Source organism: Diabrotica undecimpunctata, chromosome 8, assembly GCF_040954645.1.
Source record: "Diabrotica undecimpunctata isolate CICGRU chromosome 8, icDiaUnde3, whole genome shotgun sequence".
In the NCBI taxonomy this organism is placed as follows: domain Eukaryota; kingdom Metazoa; phylum Arthropoda; class Insecta; order Coleoptera; family Chrysomelidae; genus Diabrotica; species Diabrotica undecimpunctata.
Window position 1 is genome coordinate 3,616,578 of NC_092810.1, and position 21,193 is coordinate 3,637,770.

The 21,193-nt window shown below is 32.1% G+C and overlaps 1 protein-coding gene across 4 annotated transcripts in view; it reads left to right on the top strand.

The window, feature by feature from the left end:
* The window catches only part of LOC140449188 (uncharacterized), a 287,503-nt gene that overhangs the window by 258,490 nt on the left and 7,820 nt on the right, over window positions 1-21,193 (top strand). For all 4 annotated transcript variants that reach the window (XM_072542346.1, XM_072542345.1, XM_072542348.1 and 1 more), the window contains 3 exons: window positions 9,737-9,929; window positions 15,713-15,833; window positions 20,077-20,241. In XM_072542346.1, the coding sequence (XP_072398447.1) occupies window positions 9,737-9,929; window positions 15,713-15,833; window positions 20,077-20,241 (479 nt within the window). The remainder of the gene's footprint in view (window positions 1-9,736; window positions 9,930-15,712; window positions 15,834-20,076; window positions 20,242-21,193) is intronic.

Sequence of the window (21,193 nt, forward strand, 5' to 3'; positions counted from 1 at the left end):
GTCTACATAAAATACTACATAACTATATCAGGAATTAAAAAAGTATTGACCGATGCTTATGTTTAACAATTTCAATCCAAACACTTACAGTCGGTTCACAATTTGTTGAGAGCTCACTACAAGTTTAACCCTAATTAGAAAACTGAAATACAGAGAGGATAGGTAATACGATATAATAGTAAAAACCAACCTAAAACTGACGGTTTAAGACGTTTTCGACTAACCCACCTTATATCTGAAGGAATACAATACCTTATAATCCTATTACGGGGGTATTTTGAATGGTTAGAGATGAACGACCAGTGTCGTAGAGTATATGATTGAAACATTTATTTGAACTAAATAAATATATTTTTTAAATTGTACTTATGTAAATTGTATTTTTTAATAAAACTTATTTATTTTATTCAAAAATAAAAAGTTCCTTGCCATTTGTAAAAGATACATTTATTTAATTAAGGAAAAAGGCGCCAAATGTCGCCTGGCAAAATTTCCTATGTGTTTTAAATGTATCCATTATTTTCGAATCCGGAGAAAACTAATAAATATTTTTAAAAAATTTAAACGCAGAATGAAAGATTACATTATTACTCAGAAAGTCCCTGAAAACTTCTACAATGTTTATTTTAATATGTTATGTAACAGGGGTGAAAATAAAAGAGAAAATATAGTATAATTTTTAATTGAAAATATTGCATGCAAAAGAAACTTTTTATTTATTCTAAAAAATATTTCATTCTGCCTTTAAATTTTTCAAAAATGCTGTTTAGTTTTCTCAGGATTTGAAAAAAAAAATGGATACATTTAAAACACATTGAACATTTTGACAGGCGACATTTTGCGCCTTTCCCCTTTAATACCTTACGATTACAACTATTATTACTTACCTTATATAATTACGATTAGAAAACTATTCAAATTTAAAACAAATCCTTTTTCACTGCCAATGTGAGAAATTATTAATCTACTGCCTTTACCAGAAGGCGGGGAGATGCCAGTAGACCAACCTTCTATAAAGGCTTGCCTGGAGCTTAATATATTTTTATCTGACCAATTTTTTTTAGAGTATGACCTGAGTTTACTCACGTTTCATCCTGGTAGAAGATGGGCTTTCCTTCAGCCCGGAATTTTCGTATGGATCTTAAATAATTTCTTCTCCAACATATTATCTCCTCCCGGTCAATCATAAGTGATTTTCGGTCTGATTTCTCCCACTGGAAATTTAATTCTTTTAAAACTTGCCACAATTTAGTTCGTCCGATATGAGGCAAATCCTGGTCGTCTCTAACTTCTTGTAAAATTTTGTTTAGGTTTGGTATTTCTTTTTTGTAAAAAAATCCATGAATTTTCCTTCGAATTCCATTTTTGGCAAATTCATCAATTTCAATAGGCTTTTTCCCTCTCTTTAAGTGTTCGTTTGTGTTTGGGTTAGCTATACCGTGTTTTTTTCTTTCTGATAGGAACCTATATATAGTTGACTCTCCTACGCCAGTCATGTTGGCACAACTTTCGACTATGTTGCGAACAGTGTTTGTAGGATTCTGAGAAACCAGAGCATCGTGAACATTCAGGACAATAGTCTTCTCTCTTGGTGAATAGACAGACTTACTGACTGTACGCAACAGTACCGGTGTAAAACTTGATGATGTTGATGATGAAGCCATCACAAACAATCCAACAAAACGAGCACGAGCGAAAGGTACATATATGTTCGTAGGTATATGGAATAAAAAATAACTCACGCACTGCATATATTTCGCAAAAGAAATATTTGAGACGCTAATTACTGCCGTAGACTCGGACACACCGACGAGCCGTAAATTACATGCGATCAAAAACGTACCAAACAAAAAAAACTGTTTTCGTTGGTAATAACTTCACCCTTTTAAGTTAAGTTTCGAATATAATCTGAACAAACGAGGCACGTGGCCAAAGCATACCCATTATATTATTAAAAATCTGGGGAATTCCATCCTAATTATCTTGCAACGAATAGTACCTTCGGATATTAATTCCAGGTTTTCTTGTAAAGTGATTAAACGCGAAGATTAGTATTGAAATATCCAATAAGGTATTCTTATTTACAAAATTGTTAATGGTTAAATTCTTATTTTTATTAATATAATATAATTACATAACATTAGACGTGAAAGTTTTAATTGTTTTTTTGCTAAATATATTAGTATTAAATATTATTAATATTATATATATATATATATATATATATATATATATATATATATATATATATATATAACAGTATCAAAATTATTATATTATTATTTAATGAATAAACACCTCAGGAACGCCTATGGTTTACGACCGTTTTTTGAGTTTGAGGCACATTTCGTGCTCTCAACAATTTATGAACGGAGAATAAGCTGGTAACTTATACAAGTAATAATAGTAATAGGTATTATATATTGTTAGCCATTAAAATGTAATGATTTCATCAATATTAAACGATTCATCGATGATAACATAAAGTTTATATCGCTTACACAGTTGTGACATTTATGATTGATTCTCAATGCTAATATGTTATCCCTGACAACAGATGTTCAATTTAGCATATTTGTATGGAAATGAAAAATTAAATCGACCGTAAACATTTCAAATACAATTTTATCGGAATGTAATAGCGTATTTTAAATTTTGTAAATATCAGAACATAAAAACACTCCGACTGTATTTTTTATCTTACTTTAAAAATGTACAAAATTTTAGTGCCTTTATATAAAGCTCCGTTAATTTTGTAAGATCATATAAAATTATTTTACCCTCCATTTCACTACTTCATGGACTTTCTCGTGAGTTCAAAGTATTCATAATGTATAAAATGTTTTAGTATATTTAAGTCAGTTTTATGAAGAGGATGCACACCTTATCACTACGCTTTCCGGAAGCAACTAGTCTTTCTAGAGTAACTAGTTTCAATAAAAATAATGTATCAACATTTTTCGGAAATTTAAAGACAGTTCTTGAAAACCATGGAATTGGACCAGAAGCAATTTGGAGCGTGGACGAAACTGGACTTTCCACTGTTCATAATCCAAAGAATATTATTGCATGCAAAGGTGAAAAGCACGTTGATAAAATTACGTCAGGGGAACATGGAGCAACAGTAACTGTTTGTTGTGCAATCAATGCAATTGGAAACCATACCGCCTTTTATGGTTTTTCCTCGAAGATTTTAGCAAGATCGCATGATTGATAATAGCCCACCAGGGACCACCGGCGTAGTTTATGAAAGTGGATGGATGACCGGTTCTAATTTTATCAAATTTTTGGAACATTTTCAAAAACATGGAAAGGCGACTATCGACAATAAATGTTTAATCATAATGGACAATCATGATAGCCACGTTACTCTCGAAGCCATAACGTAAGCCAAAGAACCCGGAATAATTCTTCTTACCATACCACCACACACGTCGCATAAGCTTCAGGCGTTAGATAGGAGTGTATTTGACCCTCTTAAGAGTTTCTATAATACTGCTTGTAATGATTAGATGGTATCCACCCCGGAAGGACAATTACAATATACGAAGTCGGAGGATGCTTAGCTTACGCTTTCCCGTTAGCATTTACGCCACGTAATATTAAAAGTGGATTCAGAGTTTCGGGTATATGGCCTTTTAATTCCAATATTTTTAAAGATGAAGATTTTATGTCGGTGTATGTTACTGATAAGTAACATACACTAAGAGCCAAAATAACGATATCAACCGAAAAAGAAAGACTCAAAATGATAAATAAGAAACAACCAAAGAAATGGACAAAAGCAACTAACATTCAGGAGTTCGAGAAATATATTTGTAATTCATTGAAAGATATAACAACAGCAGACATCAATATATTGAACAAACAAATAGTCAACATAATGCAACAGGTTCAAACTAAATATTGTCCGACAAGCAAAAAAGATGAAAAACTGAGTCAACCCACGAAAACCCTTATAGAACTAAGGCGACAAATGAAAGGAGATAACACTACAAGCTAAGAAGCGATAAATCAAATAAATAAGACGATCACAAAGGCAGTAAGAAAAGACATAAGAAACTACAATGTAGAAAAAACAAAACAGGCAATAGAGCAAAATAAGAACATGAAAGTTTTGAAGAGGAGCGTACAAAAGGGGAAAATAGAAATCAACAAACTGAGAAACAGCACTGGAGAAGAAACAACGAACAGAGATGAAATATTAAGAATAGTCGAAGAGTTCTACACAGAGTTATATAGATCAAGAAAAAAAAGATAACAATACGGAACCTCCAATTACACTAAAAACTGGGGTATTAAACCAAGGATCAGATTTAATGCCCGATATAACAAAATCAGAAATCAAAGAAGCCCTGAAGAAAATGAAAAATAATCGAACCCCGGGTGAAGATTGGAGGGGATGTATTACTTGAAAAAATTAAACAACTTTTTAATATCTGCCTTTACAGCGCCAATATTCCAACAGACTGGAACAACGCTACTATGATTCTATTACACAAAGCAGGAGACAAAGCAAATTTAGAGAATTACAGACCGATTAGCCTCCTCAGCCATATATATATATATATATATATATATATATATATATATATATATATATATATATAAGTTGTTTACGCGAATACTATTTAAGAGAATGGAAAGAAAATTAGAGACTTATCAACCAAGGGAACAGGCAGGATTCCGAAAAAGTTACGGAACAAATGACCATCTACAAAGTATAAAAACCCTAATAGAGAAAGCAGTGGAATACAATAAACCTCTAGTTCTAATATTTATCGATTTTCACAAAGCCTTTGACACAGTTGAGCTAAGCAAAATATTACACATCCTGTAAATGGATATACTTAACAAAATGATCAGCTACAACAAACATCAATGGAGCACAATAACCACCCTTTCACTTCTGCCACTTTTAGTAGCCCAGAAATGATCAGACCTTATCCTACAGCCGGGTTCAGTACTTCAAAAAAGGGTAGAAAGCGAGCAACTACGAAAATTCTCACAGCTATACCAGAAAAACTTGCGCTTGAAGCTGAAGTTAGACCAAAAGAAGAAAAAAAATTAGAAAAAGAGCAAAAGGCCAAAGTAAGAGCATTTAAAAAAATGACTAAACAAAAACTTAAGGATTTAAGGGAATCTTCAAGAAGTTCGGGGCAATGACATTATGCTACCACCGGCAGAGTCTGAATATGATCCTAATGATGAAATGCAAGTAGAGACAGATACTGAATGTGAATCAGGAGCAGAAGCAGAATTTGAATTGAGTGTGCAAGATTAGGTAATTGTAAGCTTTATCGTCGAAAGAAACTTAGTCCATTGTTACGTAGGACAGATAACGGGAAGAAAGAACGAGGATTTTAAAATCAAATTTGCCCAAAAAAGAGATGACAAAACCTTTAAGTGGCCAGAAAAAGAAGACATGGGTGAAGTGGCTGGTGACCAAATTATAAAAAAGTTACCAAGCTCGACTTTTAGGAGCTACATTAAGCGCATGGGATGTTTTGTCTTTCCTAAATCACTGAGAATGTTCAATATTCAACAATAATTTTTTTTCACTTTTATACCTTTTTGAATATAATTTTCTGCCAGAAAGTGTTTCTATTTTTAATAATAATATTATTTGTTATTTCATGACTGGGTAAAGCTAGTTTTTAGCATCCAATTTTTGGTTTTATTTTAATATTGTAAATCTGGAAGGTATAATCAAGTCACCCATACACAAGGATCAAGCCTCCCTAAGTACGGGAAGACATGATTAGTTTTTCTCTATTACTAGATCCTACAAAAACTCGTTATTTATTAGCAGTATATTTTTCGGGTGTATAACACCCAAAACTCTGATAAATTTGTAATGTTCCACTAAATTATCAAGGTTCTAGTTTGGTTACAAAAAAAATTATCTGAAAAAATGTAACGGTAGGATCAAGTCTCCTCTTCTCTCCTACCTTCATTTGATTTAGATGTATCTCTGTATATATGTGTATAATCTTTGTAGTTGTGAAACATAATATTGAATGCAGATTTAATTAACTTTAAGTTTGTTGAGAGGATGAAAATTTGAAGAGGGAGATTTGGAGAGGATGACCAAACGATACCGGAGAACGTTTGATTAAATTATGCGAACTAAACAACCTAAAAGTCACCAACGGATCCTTCAGAAATAAAAATATTCATAAATATACATGGACGCAAGAAACACGAAAGCTGAAATCGATAATAGACTACATGGAATCGATAATAGACTACATGAAATCTATAATTGACTACATAATATTCAAACAAGATACCACAATAAAAATCAAATATGTGCGAGTTAGAAGAGGAGCAGAATGTGGAACAGACCATAGATTACTGACAGCAAAAATGGGCATTAATTGGAAACATAACAAGACCACCTCTACAGAAAAACCGTTAAACATTAAGAGAAAAACAATACAATATAGAACTACTCAAAGAACAATCAATAAGAGAACTATACCAACAACGTCTAGACCAAAAATTAATAGAATTTAGATACGGCAACATCGAAGAAATATACGAGCATATAAAGGCGAGTATAAAGCAAGCAGCATTCGAAGCCCTTGGAGAAAAAGAACATATAACAAATAAACAGCACTATTATGAAATAAATGAACCAACAAAAAGAATAATTGAAGAAAAAAACCAACTATACAGAAAATGGCTGACTACAAACAACGATGAAGTTCATAAAGAATATAGGGAAAAAGATAGAGAAGTAAAAAAACAAATAACACAGCAAAAGAATAAAGAATGGGAAAGAACCTGCTTAAATATTGAAACATACATAGGAGGTACAAGAACTTCGGAGTCATGGAAAGTACTGAAAGGATTCAAACAAAACTAAAAAGAAAAAATTAAATTGGGAAATATACAGGACAAGGAATGGAAGGACTATTACAAGGAACTATTAACAGAACAAAGATCACAATTCATTAATAAAGAAAACAGGCGAAGACGAAGCAGATCCCCACAACAGAAAATAGAAATAACAGATAGGGAAATGAAAGCAATCAAAAATAAGCAAGCACCGGGACCTGGAGGCATCTCACCTGCGCTTATCAAAAACGGATCAAAAAAATTACACCGGATGATACAATGGATATTTCAGAAAGCCATAAATTGAGAACAGCTCCCAAAGGAATGGACGGAGGCATATATGACATCTATATTTAAAAAAGGAGATAGAAAACGATGAGAAAACTACAGAGGAAGAAGCGTAATATCATCAATAGGAAGATTATATGGGAAGATACTGCGAGAAAAGATAGAACAAGCGATAAAAGGCAAAATCGGTGAGGATCAGGCAATCTTCAGGCAGGAAGATCATGCATAGACCACATATACACACTGGAACAACTGTTGAAAAAAAAGCAAAAAATATAGATATACACTTGGAATTTGTGGACCTGAGAAAGGCGTATGACTCTTTACCAAGGTCAGAACTATGGGAGGCAATCTACAAATTAGAAATACAGACGGAACTCATAGAAGCTACAAAAGCTCTATATAAAAAAAAGTGTCAATTAAAATGGGAACAAGAATCATAGGAGACTTTACCACAACAAAAGGGCTCCTGCAGGGTTGTTCCACATCTCCAACCCTATTCAAAATATACTTAGAGAAAGCCTTGACTACATGGAAATGAAAATGCGAAGGCATGGGAGTACCGGTACGGAACGAATACCTATATACGTTAAGCTTTGCAGACGATCAAGTAGTGATTGCACAAGACCAAGACGACCTCAGCTACATGATCAAAAAACTACAAGAAGAATATACCAAGGTGTGCCTAGATATTAACCTCGCGAAAACAGAGTACCTATCTACAAGTGAAGAAGACATAGAAGATCTACAGATTGATGACAACGTAACAATCAAAGGAAAGGATAAATTCAAATACTTGGGGTTTATAATCACGTAAAAGGCAACAACAGAGGAAGAAATTACACAAAGATTAGGATAAACAAGAACAGCAATCCGACAACTTAACTCAGTATGGTGGGATAGACACCTAAATATGAAGACAAAAACACAGATTTATAAAATATTAGTGCGAAGTATTATGACATACGGGGCTGAAAATTGGATCATAAACAAGAAAAACAGCAGTAAAATAGTAGCAACAGAGATGGAATGCCTGCGAAGACGCTGTAGAGTAACAAGAATGGATAGGAGAAGTAATGACGAAATAAAGCAAAGAACATCAATAGAAACAGACATAGAAACAGACATAGAAACAGACATAAGTTTGTTGAATGTTTGTCGAAAGAAATGAGGTGGGTTAGGCACTGAGGGTTTTTTATTTGCCATGGAGGAACTGAGAACGACTGGGAGGAAAATCATTCTGGGAACGTGTAGTTTACTTGATATAAGTAGCTTCTAATCCATGCGTAGAAATGTTTGGCCATTCTTTGCTTATATATAAAAAGATTTGAGAACTTTTCTCTGAAACACTTTTAAATAGTACGGTTTTTTTGAGTGAGACCTGATTTTTGCGGCATATCCTACACTTCAATAAAGTCTTCTGTCTTCTAAGGACAATTTACCAACTTCGCAATAAATAATTTCAATTGGTGTTGTGTATTGTAATATTGTTGGTGTTCAGTTAAGTTGTTTTCAAAAAGCATCACACTATATAGACGTTTTTATTGCTGAAAAACGGAAAAACTTATGGGACTGAAAATGTTCTGAAAATTTATAAATCAATTTTGGATATTTTAAAATGTTTTAATAAATTTATATCATTTTACACAAGGACTTTTTACTTCATAGTAAGTTTTTTTAAATAAATTTATTTTATATAAACCTGGCAGATTTACACAACAATTATGGCAAACAATTACAATCATGTAGGCAAGCAATCTAATTAACATTTTTGTTTATAGTTATTTAACCAACAAGTGTATTAATAAGGGCGATTAACAATTGAGATATTTTAACGCGTGAGCAAAGCGAGCGCGTTAATGTTCGAGATTGTTAATCGCCATTTTAATTCACGAGTTCGTTATAAAACTTTTCCGTCGACCGTACTTTTCAGAAATAAAGATATCTTAGTTTAAATATTTATTTAATTAACGATAAACAACAATTTTTTCAGCTTTCATTGACTTTATTCAAAGTTTCCTTAGTGGTAGTTTTATTATAGTAAACATTAATATTCGAAATGGTACAATTACTGAAATTAAAGGAAGATATTGATAAATGATTGTCTGCTGTATAGCATTTTGACAAATTTATATTTAAGTCTTCTTGGACCTCTGTAAATTCTGTGATAGAAGAAGAAATTCTGGTGGAGTTGAATTAAACTCTTCGTCAATATCCATCCTTTGATTTTTCAAATACACAGAATTTTAAACAATAAAGTAAATAATGACATACAATGACACTAATGACAGATAGTACTAACAGCGGCTACTTCATTAAAAATTAATTTTTTAGTGGGAATATAAATAGGTCTATGTTTGGTTGCCTACACCACAGGTCACTGCCAATCACAGAGCGTTTAATTAATTTATGCAAGCAATGTATGTTGTGTTGCCTATAATAAAATCGTTCATTAATAAAAAATCATTCATTAATAGGGGTCATTAATAAATGATTTTGAGGGTGTTAAAATTGATCATAAATGGACGATTGACGGAAATAGTTTTTACATGGATCTTAAGTTTGCTTTAAGTCATTAATACTATAAAGGTGTTTTCTTTTACAGATTGTGTATTATATGCTGTTGGTAAGCCAGTTTACCTTCGAACTACAGACGATCAGTATGGATGTTTTATGCGAGATTCAAATCCACTTACGGAAAAGGATGAACACAAATTCTGGGTAACTACAGAAAACGCACCAGACAAATTAAATGAGTTTGTAAATAAAACGATGTATAGAAAGGATATTCCCACCACGTAAGTCACTTTCAAACAAATAATTTAATCAGTTGTGTTTTTTAATTACAAAATATTACCACAATTGTGGTTGGCGCTATGTAATATGCAATATTATTTACGAGATTATCTATCATAAGACAGTATTTTTAAAAGTACTTACGCATATTCTTCAAAATTATCACACCACCTTAAATCTACCATAAGTTTGAAGGTATTTTTCTTTTGAACTGTTAATTACGTTTTGATGAATTTTTTCACCTTGGATGTCTATTTCTGGGAAAGTAATCTACTAATATTTTCTGAAAAATTGTAACGTTTTACCCATATACGGGTTGAAAAAATAAGTTTGGTTTTTTCATCTTATTTTGCAAAACCCCGTGGAATTTATTAGAAATAAACACTACATATTATTAATATTGCGAGAAGCTTTATCTTTTCTCAATATTTTCGTAAAAAAAATTTGATATCTCTATAATCAAATGTTAATATGAAACTTATTGAGGTCACTGGTTCAATATTTAATTTAAAATAAAGAAAACATGCAATATGTATATGATTGTAAATAAAATTTGCAATTGACTAAAAATAAAATGTAGACATATAAATATATAAATATAAAAAAATATCTGCCGTAGGTCATAAATTCCATCATTATGGAAGATTTTAACGCAGAATTAGGTAAAAAAAAAGAAAATACTGAAACTATAGTGTATTTTTATGTATGAGAGAGTAATAAAACAATAAATTATGTATGCAAATCCCTAAACTGTTGATACGGGTGACTCAATGAAAAACAGATATTTGTCAACAAGTTTACAGAAGTATATAGGAAAACAATTTTAAATTGAGTATGACCACCAGGTATAAAGGTTGGAGCAGAATAGAATACAATAGTTGTGAGGATTACTAATCCCTAAATAAGGTTGCCAGTGTCGGAGTGATGGAGGTTAACAGGTACTAATGAATTTGCAAGAAATGTAAGATGTTTATTTTATTGGTTATATATAACCAATAAAAGTTTAATAAGTACCTACCTATTTGCAAAATAAAGTTTAATTCTTTAGATAAAATAAAACGTTTTATTTTATCTATTTGCAAAATAAAGTTTAATTCTTTGCCTATTTGCAAAATAAAGTTTAATTCTTTAGATAAAATAAAACGTTTTATTTTATCTGAAATGAGTGCATTCCACGAAGTAAGGGTTTCAACAATCAAACATTTAATTCTTTAATTCCAGGAATCTACGACAGTAATTGACTAGATAATTACCTTCTAAACTTATTCCACAGAAAATGTGATAGTGGGTTTTTCCATTTTGTATATAGGAAGGTCCAAGTGGCGTATTCAAAATTCTTAACAGTTCACTAAAAGTAGGTACTTCTGTTGCAAGGTGCAGTTTATTGTGTATACTAGTGTTATGGAAAATTTGGAAGTGCCGTGTAAACGCCGAAAAATTGGTCCTCTAACAGTTAATGAAAAAACATTAATATTTAATTGTTTTAACTCATTTACAGACAAACGTTCATGTGAAAGTGTTGATGAGACCGTTGAGTTAGTTAGCAGTACACTTGATGTTGGGAAATCTACGATTTACAGAGTTACAGGGAAACCAAAATTTCAAATAGTATATCATTTTAAAGAAGGACTTCGACGGAAAGTGCATGAATTTTTCTTTAGACAAGAATTTCCAACATTGGATAAAGTTCTTGTCTCAGTTCGAGATGATAAGGATTACCCAGAAATGAGTCGAAGTACGTTATGGAAACTTTTAAAAGAAATAGGCTTCCGCTGGAAAAAGAATCCCAGAAAGTCTATTTTATTAGAAAGAAGCGATATTGTCATATGGAGAAGACATTTTCTAAGAACCATAAAGGAAATGAGAAACCGAAAAAGAAAAATATTTTATCTTGATGAAACATGGATCAACGAGGGTCATACACCAAATAAATTTTGGCAGGATGAAACTGTTACAAGTCAAAGGCACGCTTTTGTAAATAACTTATCTACTGGTTTAAACCCACCATCAGGAAAGGGACGCAGGCTGATAATAGTACACATTGGCAGTTCAGACGGTTTTGTTGAAGGTGGTTTATTAACTTTTGAATCAACTCGTACCGGTGACTACCATGAAGACATGAACGCTGATGTCTTTCAAGAATGGTTCGAACAAATGATAGATCTTCTTCCTAAGAACTGTGTAATAGTAATGGATAATGCAAGTTATCACTCCAGACTTATAGAAGGATTGCCCACAACCAAGTGAAAAAAGACTTGCAGAATTGGCTGAGTTCAAAAAATATTACGTACCATCCCGGATTTATAAGAAAGGAACTTTATTCGTTGTGTGCCCTTCATAAAGAAAAATTTAAAAAATACGAAATTGATGAAATTGCCAAAAATCGTGGAATGACAGTACTTAGATCCCCACCATATCATTGTGAATTAAACCCGATTGAACTGGTATGGGCACAGATAAAGAGTGAAGTTTCAAGAAAAAATACCACTTTTAAAATTCATGATGTTAAACAGTTGTTTTTGGAGGCCGTAAATAATGTAAATCCTGAAAACTGGGAAAAGGCAGTAAATCACACTATTAAAGAAGAGGAAAAAATGTGGAAGCTGGACAATATTACTGATAAAATGATCGAGCCAGTTATTATAAATCTTGGTTCTGAAAGTTCATCTTCTGAATCTGATTTGGATTTGTAACAAGTAGCTGTAAGTTTTATATTAATATTTTTATTCATCTATTTAACATACCTTAGACGGTTTTAAAAACTCTTTTTCTCTTTTGTAATTTTTAAAAATTAAAAAAAAAATGTGAATTTTTTAAAACCCTTTTTAATGTAGGCCAGTCAGTTCTAATATAGTGTGTGATAAAAGAGGTCACTTTTGTTTACATACACATAACACTTTATAACACTGAAATAATTCATTTATTTTTTACAATTATTCAAAGTAATTTTTCAATTAATCTTGAGCACGCCCATGGAGTGCTTGGAGCTACCAGTTAAAATTATGCTAATTACTCTCTCGTTCATAAAAATAAACTATAAAATAGGAATGCATGGTTATGGAACACGAAATGAAAGAGAAGAACAAATATATAATTTCTTAGAACAACAAAATTTATATGCCATGAACACACACTTCAAGAAAACAGCAAACCTAAAATGGACGTGGATATCTCCCTATAAAAAGGCGGAAAACGAGATCGATTACTTCTTGTGTGGGTCAAAGATATTTTTGAAGATATAACTGCTCTCAATCGAATTATAACTGGCAGCGATCATCGCCTTTTAAGAGCAAGAGCAAGTACCGAGTAGTCTTAAGAAAAGAATTTGTAGAACATTATCAACAAGAATATTCCGACCTGAACACAATTAATAAAAAAATGCAACGAAAGCTCTTGAAACCAGGACTGACTGTTGCAAGTAAAACGAAAAATAAAGAATACAGAATAAACGATGAAAAAAAACGGTTGATGGAAAAGAGACGCACATTTCTAAGCAAACGAAAGCGAAACACCACTGGTTTCAAAGAATTGAATAAACAAATAAAGAAGGTAGTAAAGGTAGAAAAAATAATAGAAAAGAACCGAGGCCTGAAATGCTTAAGATCAAACTTAGGAAAGCCTATAATAATCTAATTTAAGGATAAAGATGGAAAATAAATAAGAGAAAATAACGAAATCCTAAAAGTTGCACAAACATTTTACGGTGATTTATATTCCTCAAACAAGAACTTAGATAACACTGCAAAGGAAGATCTTAAGAGAAAAATAACGAATGTCAACTCAGAAATACTCCCTAAGATAGAATCTTTCGAAATCAAAGAAGCTATGGCTTAACTAAAGAACAATCAGGCTCCGGGCCCAGATGGAATACTTAGAGTAATGTTGACTTAGGGGAGTGAAATGATTCTCGAAGAATCGAAAACATTTTTCAACGAATGTCTTCACAGAGGAGAAGTCCCAGATAATTGGAATAAAAGTTTGACAATACTTCTCTTCAAAAAGAGAGACAGGGGAGATTTGAAGAACTATAGGCCAATCTCCCTGCTGTCCCAAATGTACAAACTATTTATGAGAGTAACAACTAACAGGTTAACTTCGAAGCTCGATAGCTATCAACCCGTATCTTCTTATAGTCAGAACGATAATAGAGAAAGCCAATGAATATCACTTGAACTTATACATTACTTCGTTGATTATAAAAAGGCATTCGACTCCAAAGAACTTTGGGCAATAGAGAGAGCTATGAACAACTGCAGGATAAACTCCCGATACAGAATGCTCATACATAATATTTACAACAAAGCTACAATGAAAATATAAATAGATGCAAAAAGCAACGCTATACTAATCACCAAAGGAGTTTGCCAAAGAGATGTTATCTCACCAAAGCTATTCAGACTTGGACTGGAAGACGTGTCCAAAAACGTTTACTGGGCAAATAAAGGAATAAATGTTAATGGAAAAAAAACTGAGTCATTTGAGATACGCTGATGACATTGTTATATTCGCTACAAGTTTCGAAAAAATACAAACTATGATGATGCAACTATTTCAAACTTCGGAAAAAGTAGGTCTTAAGATGAACTTGGAAAAAACAAAAATAAGGACAAATACACTGAATATTAGAAAAATAACGTTGAAAGACATAACTTTAGAAACAGCAAGCGAATAAATCTACCTGGGACAGATAATGAAAGTTAACAAAGAAAATCAAACTGCCGAAATTACCAGAAGAATAAGGTTAGCGGGAGCAGGATTAGGAAAACTAAGTTGGATCTTAAAAAGCACTAAAATAAAACAATATTTGAAAACCAAAATTTACGATCAGTGTATCCTTCCTATACTCACGTATGACTCACAGAAGTGGACACTCACCAAATCGAATATGGATAAAATAGTAAAGGCACAAAGAGCGATGGAAAGATCAATGCTCGGATGAGACTTATAGACAAAAAACCAACAAATGGATTAGAAGCAAAATCAAAGTAAAAGCCGCAGAAGAACATACTACCAAATTAAAATGGAGCTTCTCAGGACACAATGCCCGACTGAAGGATAAGAGATGGAATCACAAAAAACAATAATGGCGACCATGGTTAGGAAAGAGAAGCAGAGGAAGACCACAAAATAGAAAACACTGGATTGATTTGGGGGAGGCTTATGTCCAAAGTTGGATTACTTAAGGCTGACGAAAAAGAAGAAGGTCATAAATGTTATAGTTTTTTAATAGGCTCTTATTTTTCTGTATCAGATTTTTTAGTTTTTCTGCTACAACTTAACCATTGCTATCGATTTGATTTCTAGGTATCTTATTCTTCATAGATTTATTGTTTAATTATCTTCTAAATCTTTTACTTTATTTAATATCCGTCTTTCTACTAATTCGATCATTGTAGGGTTATTCTTTGATGTCATAATTATTTCTATTAACTTAAGTATGTTGGTATATTCTTATTGCTGACTTCTTATTTCAATATTGCTAATAGAAACCTTATACATTCTATTAATGAGTTTTCCTTACATTTCTCTTCAGTTACTAAGTTGAGCGAAGTTTCTTTGTGAGTTTTCTCTTTTGGTTGTTTCTTTCTTTATTTAACGATTAAGGTACGAGGCATCTACTTTTTGTTTATAAATATAGCTTTACTGAAGCTAACTCTTTTGTTCTGATCTGCTGCATGGAATATTATCATAATATAATCGCCCCACACTGAAGGAATAATATAGCTGGTCAATATATTGTACCTAAATCTCCAAGATACTGTTTTAAATATTTTTTTACTTGTAGTGTTTACGATTTGGATCATCCTTTTGGAGGAAACTCTCACGTCGTATATAATGGCAATTTCTTCTATAACATCAAAGATACCAGAAGAATTATTCGCTACAACTTACAGAATGAAAGCACGGTAAGTAAACATTGTGGCATAATTAGAAATATATAGAGGAGCGTTATAAACATTTTGTAGGAGCCTTAGTTCAAATAGGCTCCACATACATTAATTGCATTTGAAAACATAAAAAATTGAGAATATATATATATATATATATATATACATATATATATATATATATATATATATATATATATATATATATATATATATATATATTTATATATATATATGGATTAGACTTTGTTAGAGTAACAAAGAATTGTCCATTTCGGGCATAAAAGAGTTAAAAAAGGCACCTAGAGTTACTTATGACTTTGCCGTAATCACAGATCAACAAGTAATGGTTACACGCTAAATAAATAATTCTGTAGTAACTGTAGTCTGTAGTATCAACTGTTCATGTAGTTTTTTCAGTATCGAATGCAAGTCGCTATTCATCGACTGCAAAAGAAAATAGGGATTCCTAGACCTAACTGTATTGGAAAATACAATGCATTTATGGGGGTACCGATCAAATTAATGCAAATACAAATGTTTATACAGTGATGAGTGTCTTACCACCCGGCAAAATAGCGGAAAGGATAGAAGACAGATTAAGTTGTGAGATAGTATGAGATAAAGCTAGTTCTTGACGTGGCTATTTCACTTCAGTCATAATTATATGGATGACCTCGAAAATATTTTATTTTAATAATTTCTGATGTTAGAATAAATGATTAAATAAATTAAGATATATTATAGTAAAAAACATTAATTATTAGCGATTTTAAATTATAAATTTTTAAGTTTATTTAATAATAAAAATAACTTAACTGAAATATTTGATTAAACTAAAGGTAGGTATGTTCTATCCTAAAACAATTGTGTGTGGAATTGGCGTAATAGTTAGAGACGTGGTCTAGTGACAAGAAGATTGGAGGTTCAATTCACACCAAGGATAAAATTTTTGTTTTAATCAATTAAAAAATAATAGAAAATATGATACATATTAGGTAAAAAGTTTTCGAAACACTCATTATTTATAATTTATTCTTATTCCAATGTTAAAAAATAGAAATACAAAATAATTCAATTTCAGTTTTACAGTCTTCAGTTGTGATTGCAAAATAATCCGGTTAAGACTGTTTAATGCCAAATCCATCACTAAATTCTCAGTGTTAATATCAATTCCTCTGTACAGGTAATGATTTTCAAAACAATTAACAACATTGTAATGGATGCGCGCGAACAGCTGCCTGCTTTACAGCTAACCAAATCATCAAGCCATCAAAAATAATAACATACCGAGAAGTGTTTTTGCACGGTAAACAGAAACTTTTTATTGAAAAAACAATTCGTCAAAATGGTTTTAACGGTCGAGGAAAAAGTGCAAATTGTTGTATGGCATGTGAATGGATTATCAGACAACATGATTAGACAACAATTTGTAAATATGTTTACAAATAGGCCGGCTCCAGCACGATCAACAATTCAGTCTATTATACGTAATTTTTTTACTTATGGATCCGTGTTCACTCCAAGAGGAGGTCGTAGACGAAGGGAGGTAAATCCAGATTTGGAACTAAGGGACACTTTGATTTGTGCAAGTATTGAGCAAAATCCTACCCAATCAACATCTCGTCTCGGAGAACAATATGAAATTTCAAGATTTAGAGTAGGTAAAATTTTGAAAAGACATGGATACCGTCCCTATAAACTTCATAAATCCAACGAACAATTCCCTGGGGATCAATATAGACGTTTAGAATTTTGTCAAACTGCAATGGAAATGTCACATCAAGATGAACATTTTTTAAAGAACGTTTTGTTCACCGATGAATGTACGTTTTCATTGCAGGGCCGTCACAATTCAATGAATGCTCGGTATTGGTCTCGAGGAAATCCTCGTCAGATTTATGTCGCTCGTACCCAGCGTCCTCGAAAAGTAAATGTTTGGGGAGGCATAATAGGGAATCATGTCATTGGTCCATTTTTTATAGATGGTATGTTGACTGGGCGGAAATACTTGGAACTTCTGCAAAATCAAATTGTCCCAGCCTTCGTAATTTACCAATGCCTTTCGATTCCATATGGTTTCAACACGATGGTTGTCCCGCACATAATTCTCACATCGTCAGTGAATATCTCAGTGCGACTTTTCCTAATCGATTGATTAGTGGCCACGGAGATATTTTTTGGCCTGTAAGATCACCTGATCTTGCACCTTGTGATTTTTTTATGTGAGGATATATCAAGTCCAAGCTATATGGAATTGAAGACGATAGGCCTAATTCTCTCCAAGAATTAAGAGAAAAGATCTCTGATTCAATGAGAGGTATTAGTCCAGAAACATTAACTAATGTTAGACGAAACTTTTATAATAGATTGGGTTATTGTTCTGCTGCTAATGGAGGCTTATTCGAACATTTATTGTAAATACATTTCATTAAAATGATTTTTTTTATTTTTATACAATTTCTACCTATTTAAATATTTTTGGAAGTACATTTATTTAGAACGTTCTTTTATGTTTGAAGAATTATTACTTTATTTTCGAAAGTACGACATTGTTTTTTCAATAAGATTTTCATGTTTTACTATAAACACTTCTAATAAAAACTGAAATAAATGTCTAGTGATTTAAAGCAAAACGATATAATATCTGCATAATTTCAAATTTTAAAAAAAGTAAAAACTTCATGTGGGATTTGAACCCTGAGCGCCTGGATGAGAACATCGTGACTTGAACTCTGATCCATCAAACTTTTATATTTCTTCAGTGACAGTTTGGGATATTGTTCTGCTGCTAATGAAGGCTTATTTGAACATATTGTAAATACGTTTATTTACAATATTTTTTTTATTTTTGTAGAATTTTTACTTATTTAAACATTCTTTAAACGTTCTTTTAATTTTGAAGAATTTTTACTTTATTTTCGAAAGTACGGCGATACTTTTTTTTTCAATAAGATGTTTGTGTTTAACTTTAAACACTTCTTATACTAGTAACGACTGACATAAATGTTTAACGATTCAAAGCAAAACGATCTCTGCATAATTTCAAATTATTAAAAAAAAAAGAAAACCACATGTGGGTTTTGAACTATAATCGTCTGCGACGTCTGTGTCGAATTCTTACCACTAATCCACGAAGGATAGTGATTATTTCGTGACAAGAGTGTATGAAACTCCTCACATCATAATAGAAATTATTCTTGGTTAATAATTTAAAACTTTAGATTAAATAATTACTATTAATTAAATTATTTTATTCACATTTTTGCTTTATTGTGGTCAATCAGTTTTTACTTTATGTGAAATTAAAAAATGGAAATACGTCACACATACGTTACACATAATAATTATGACCGAGGTAATTTAGCTCGAAGCTAACGTCTAAAGGTGTGAGACTATCGATTTATAATGTTAATTATAGGTTTCTACCGATTATTTCCCACCTCTACGAGTTTCATCTCTTTTTATTTCACAAGGTAACTGTGTTTTCTATCTCTTACTTTAAAAAGCCGGGTGGTAAGACACTCATCACTGTAGAGTTGGAATTAGAGCCAATAAATGATGGTGGCCAATCTTTACTTGGCCACTGGATACATCTATCCATAACTCATGGATAATATATAGAAAATATCAGCCAGGTGCATCCCAATGGAATTTTCGAAGAAATATAGCACAAGTGTATTTAAAAAGGATTCAAATCCTAGCTAGAACTGCTGGACGAATATCCACATATTTACCTGAAAGCAGGATTGCTGTCAATATTGGCTAAGATCACAGTGATTACTATGTTAAATATGTTCCGAGTAATAAAAGAAGAGTGAGAACATAATGCGGTAAATGCAATGTAGGGTTGTGTGTTCAGTGCCTTAGTGACTTTTACAAACAAAATTAAAGCTTTGTAAGCAATTTTCATAGCTTCATAATTTGTAAAATTAACAATATAAATGCATCTTTTCAAATATTTGTTTACTTTAGTAGTATAGGGGAATATTGGTACATATTGGTATAATATTGGTGTGTACTAGGGTACACACAAGGTGTAATATTGTTATTTCCAGACGGGTATTTAAAATATTAGTTATGTACAATATTTGGACACCTCTATTATAGAAAAAATTAAAAATTACAGCAAATTCCACAATTTTAAAATACAGTACTCAATGGGTTAAAACAAAATTACAGTTAAATTTTTATTCTTTGATAAATTTTAATTTATTTAACACCATTTTATGTTTATGCTATATATAGAATATATTTTAAGGTTTCACTAGACCTCCCAGGACCAGATTCCAACTCCAAATCAAATCACAATAAAAGCGACAAACTGTACCAAGGTCAATACAATACAGTTGATTTTAATGTCGATGACAATGGACTGTGGCTAATATTTGCAGTACCTGATTCCAATAATACTGCAGTCATGAAGGTAAGTACCAACCAAATTAGCTTTATATTAAGTTTTTATTAATGTCGTGCAAAATAATGGCCCCGAAATCTCCGGGAATGGTATCAAGAGACCACAGCTAATTTATTTAGAACCGCCGTAAACAAAGTTATTGTTGCCAATATGATCGCCAACGTTCGATTATCGGACAGGGTACTAAAAGAAGAGAAGAAGTGCAAAATACCTTAAAAAAGGGTGTTATTGTCATCGAATGCCATAGTCTGTGGACTAGTACGCATTTCGATGCGCATCGCCCCGCCTCGAATTTTTCCATTGGCTCTTGACCTGGAAATCCCTATTTATCGCTCGAACAGCGCATATAAATATTGGCGATTTTCAGGTCAGCCAGGTCAGTCCCTCACGGGCTCTCCGAGAGCTTAGTGCTCTCGGGGCTCTGCTTCCTGCATTTATTTTCCATACTCTGTGGCTGAGAATTGTTTCAACTTAACTTGGTGTTTTATTTCGACGAAGAAATTGTCATGTAAGAAATATCTTGCCTTTTTCAAGGCAAGACACCGAAGATAAATATTTTTATCCATATAAAGTCCACAACCCGAAAATGGACTTAAGTAGAGGAGCTCTTGACAGTATATTCGAAGCCCTCTACAGAGCACCCGGGGATAACAGAAGGTGGTTAGACCCTTAATTATTCCCCCGAGGTGACATTATAATCTGCATTTTTGGGCAGAAATTTGTTATTAACTATAAATAGCTCAAATGCTTATAACGAAAAACTAATAACAGTATATCCGTTTTTTAATCATGTTTTGTTTCTTAAAAAAAATAAACCACAAAATTATTAAAAAAAATTGAAGTTTCTATACGGTTTCTATTCGGTTGCTATTTGTTTCCTTCTCGGTTTCTACTCGGTTCTTATTCGGTCCCTATTTGGTTCGTTCCTTTCGTAAACTCAGGATTAAACCTAAATCTCGTC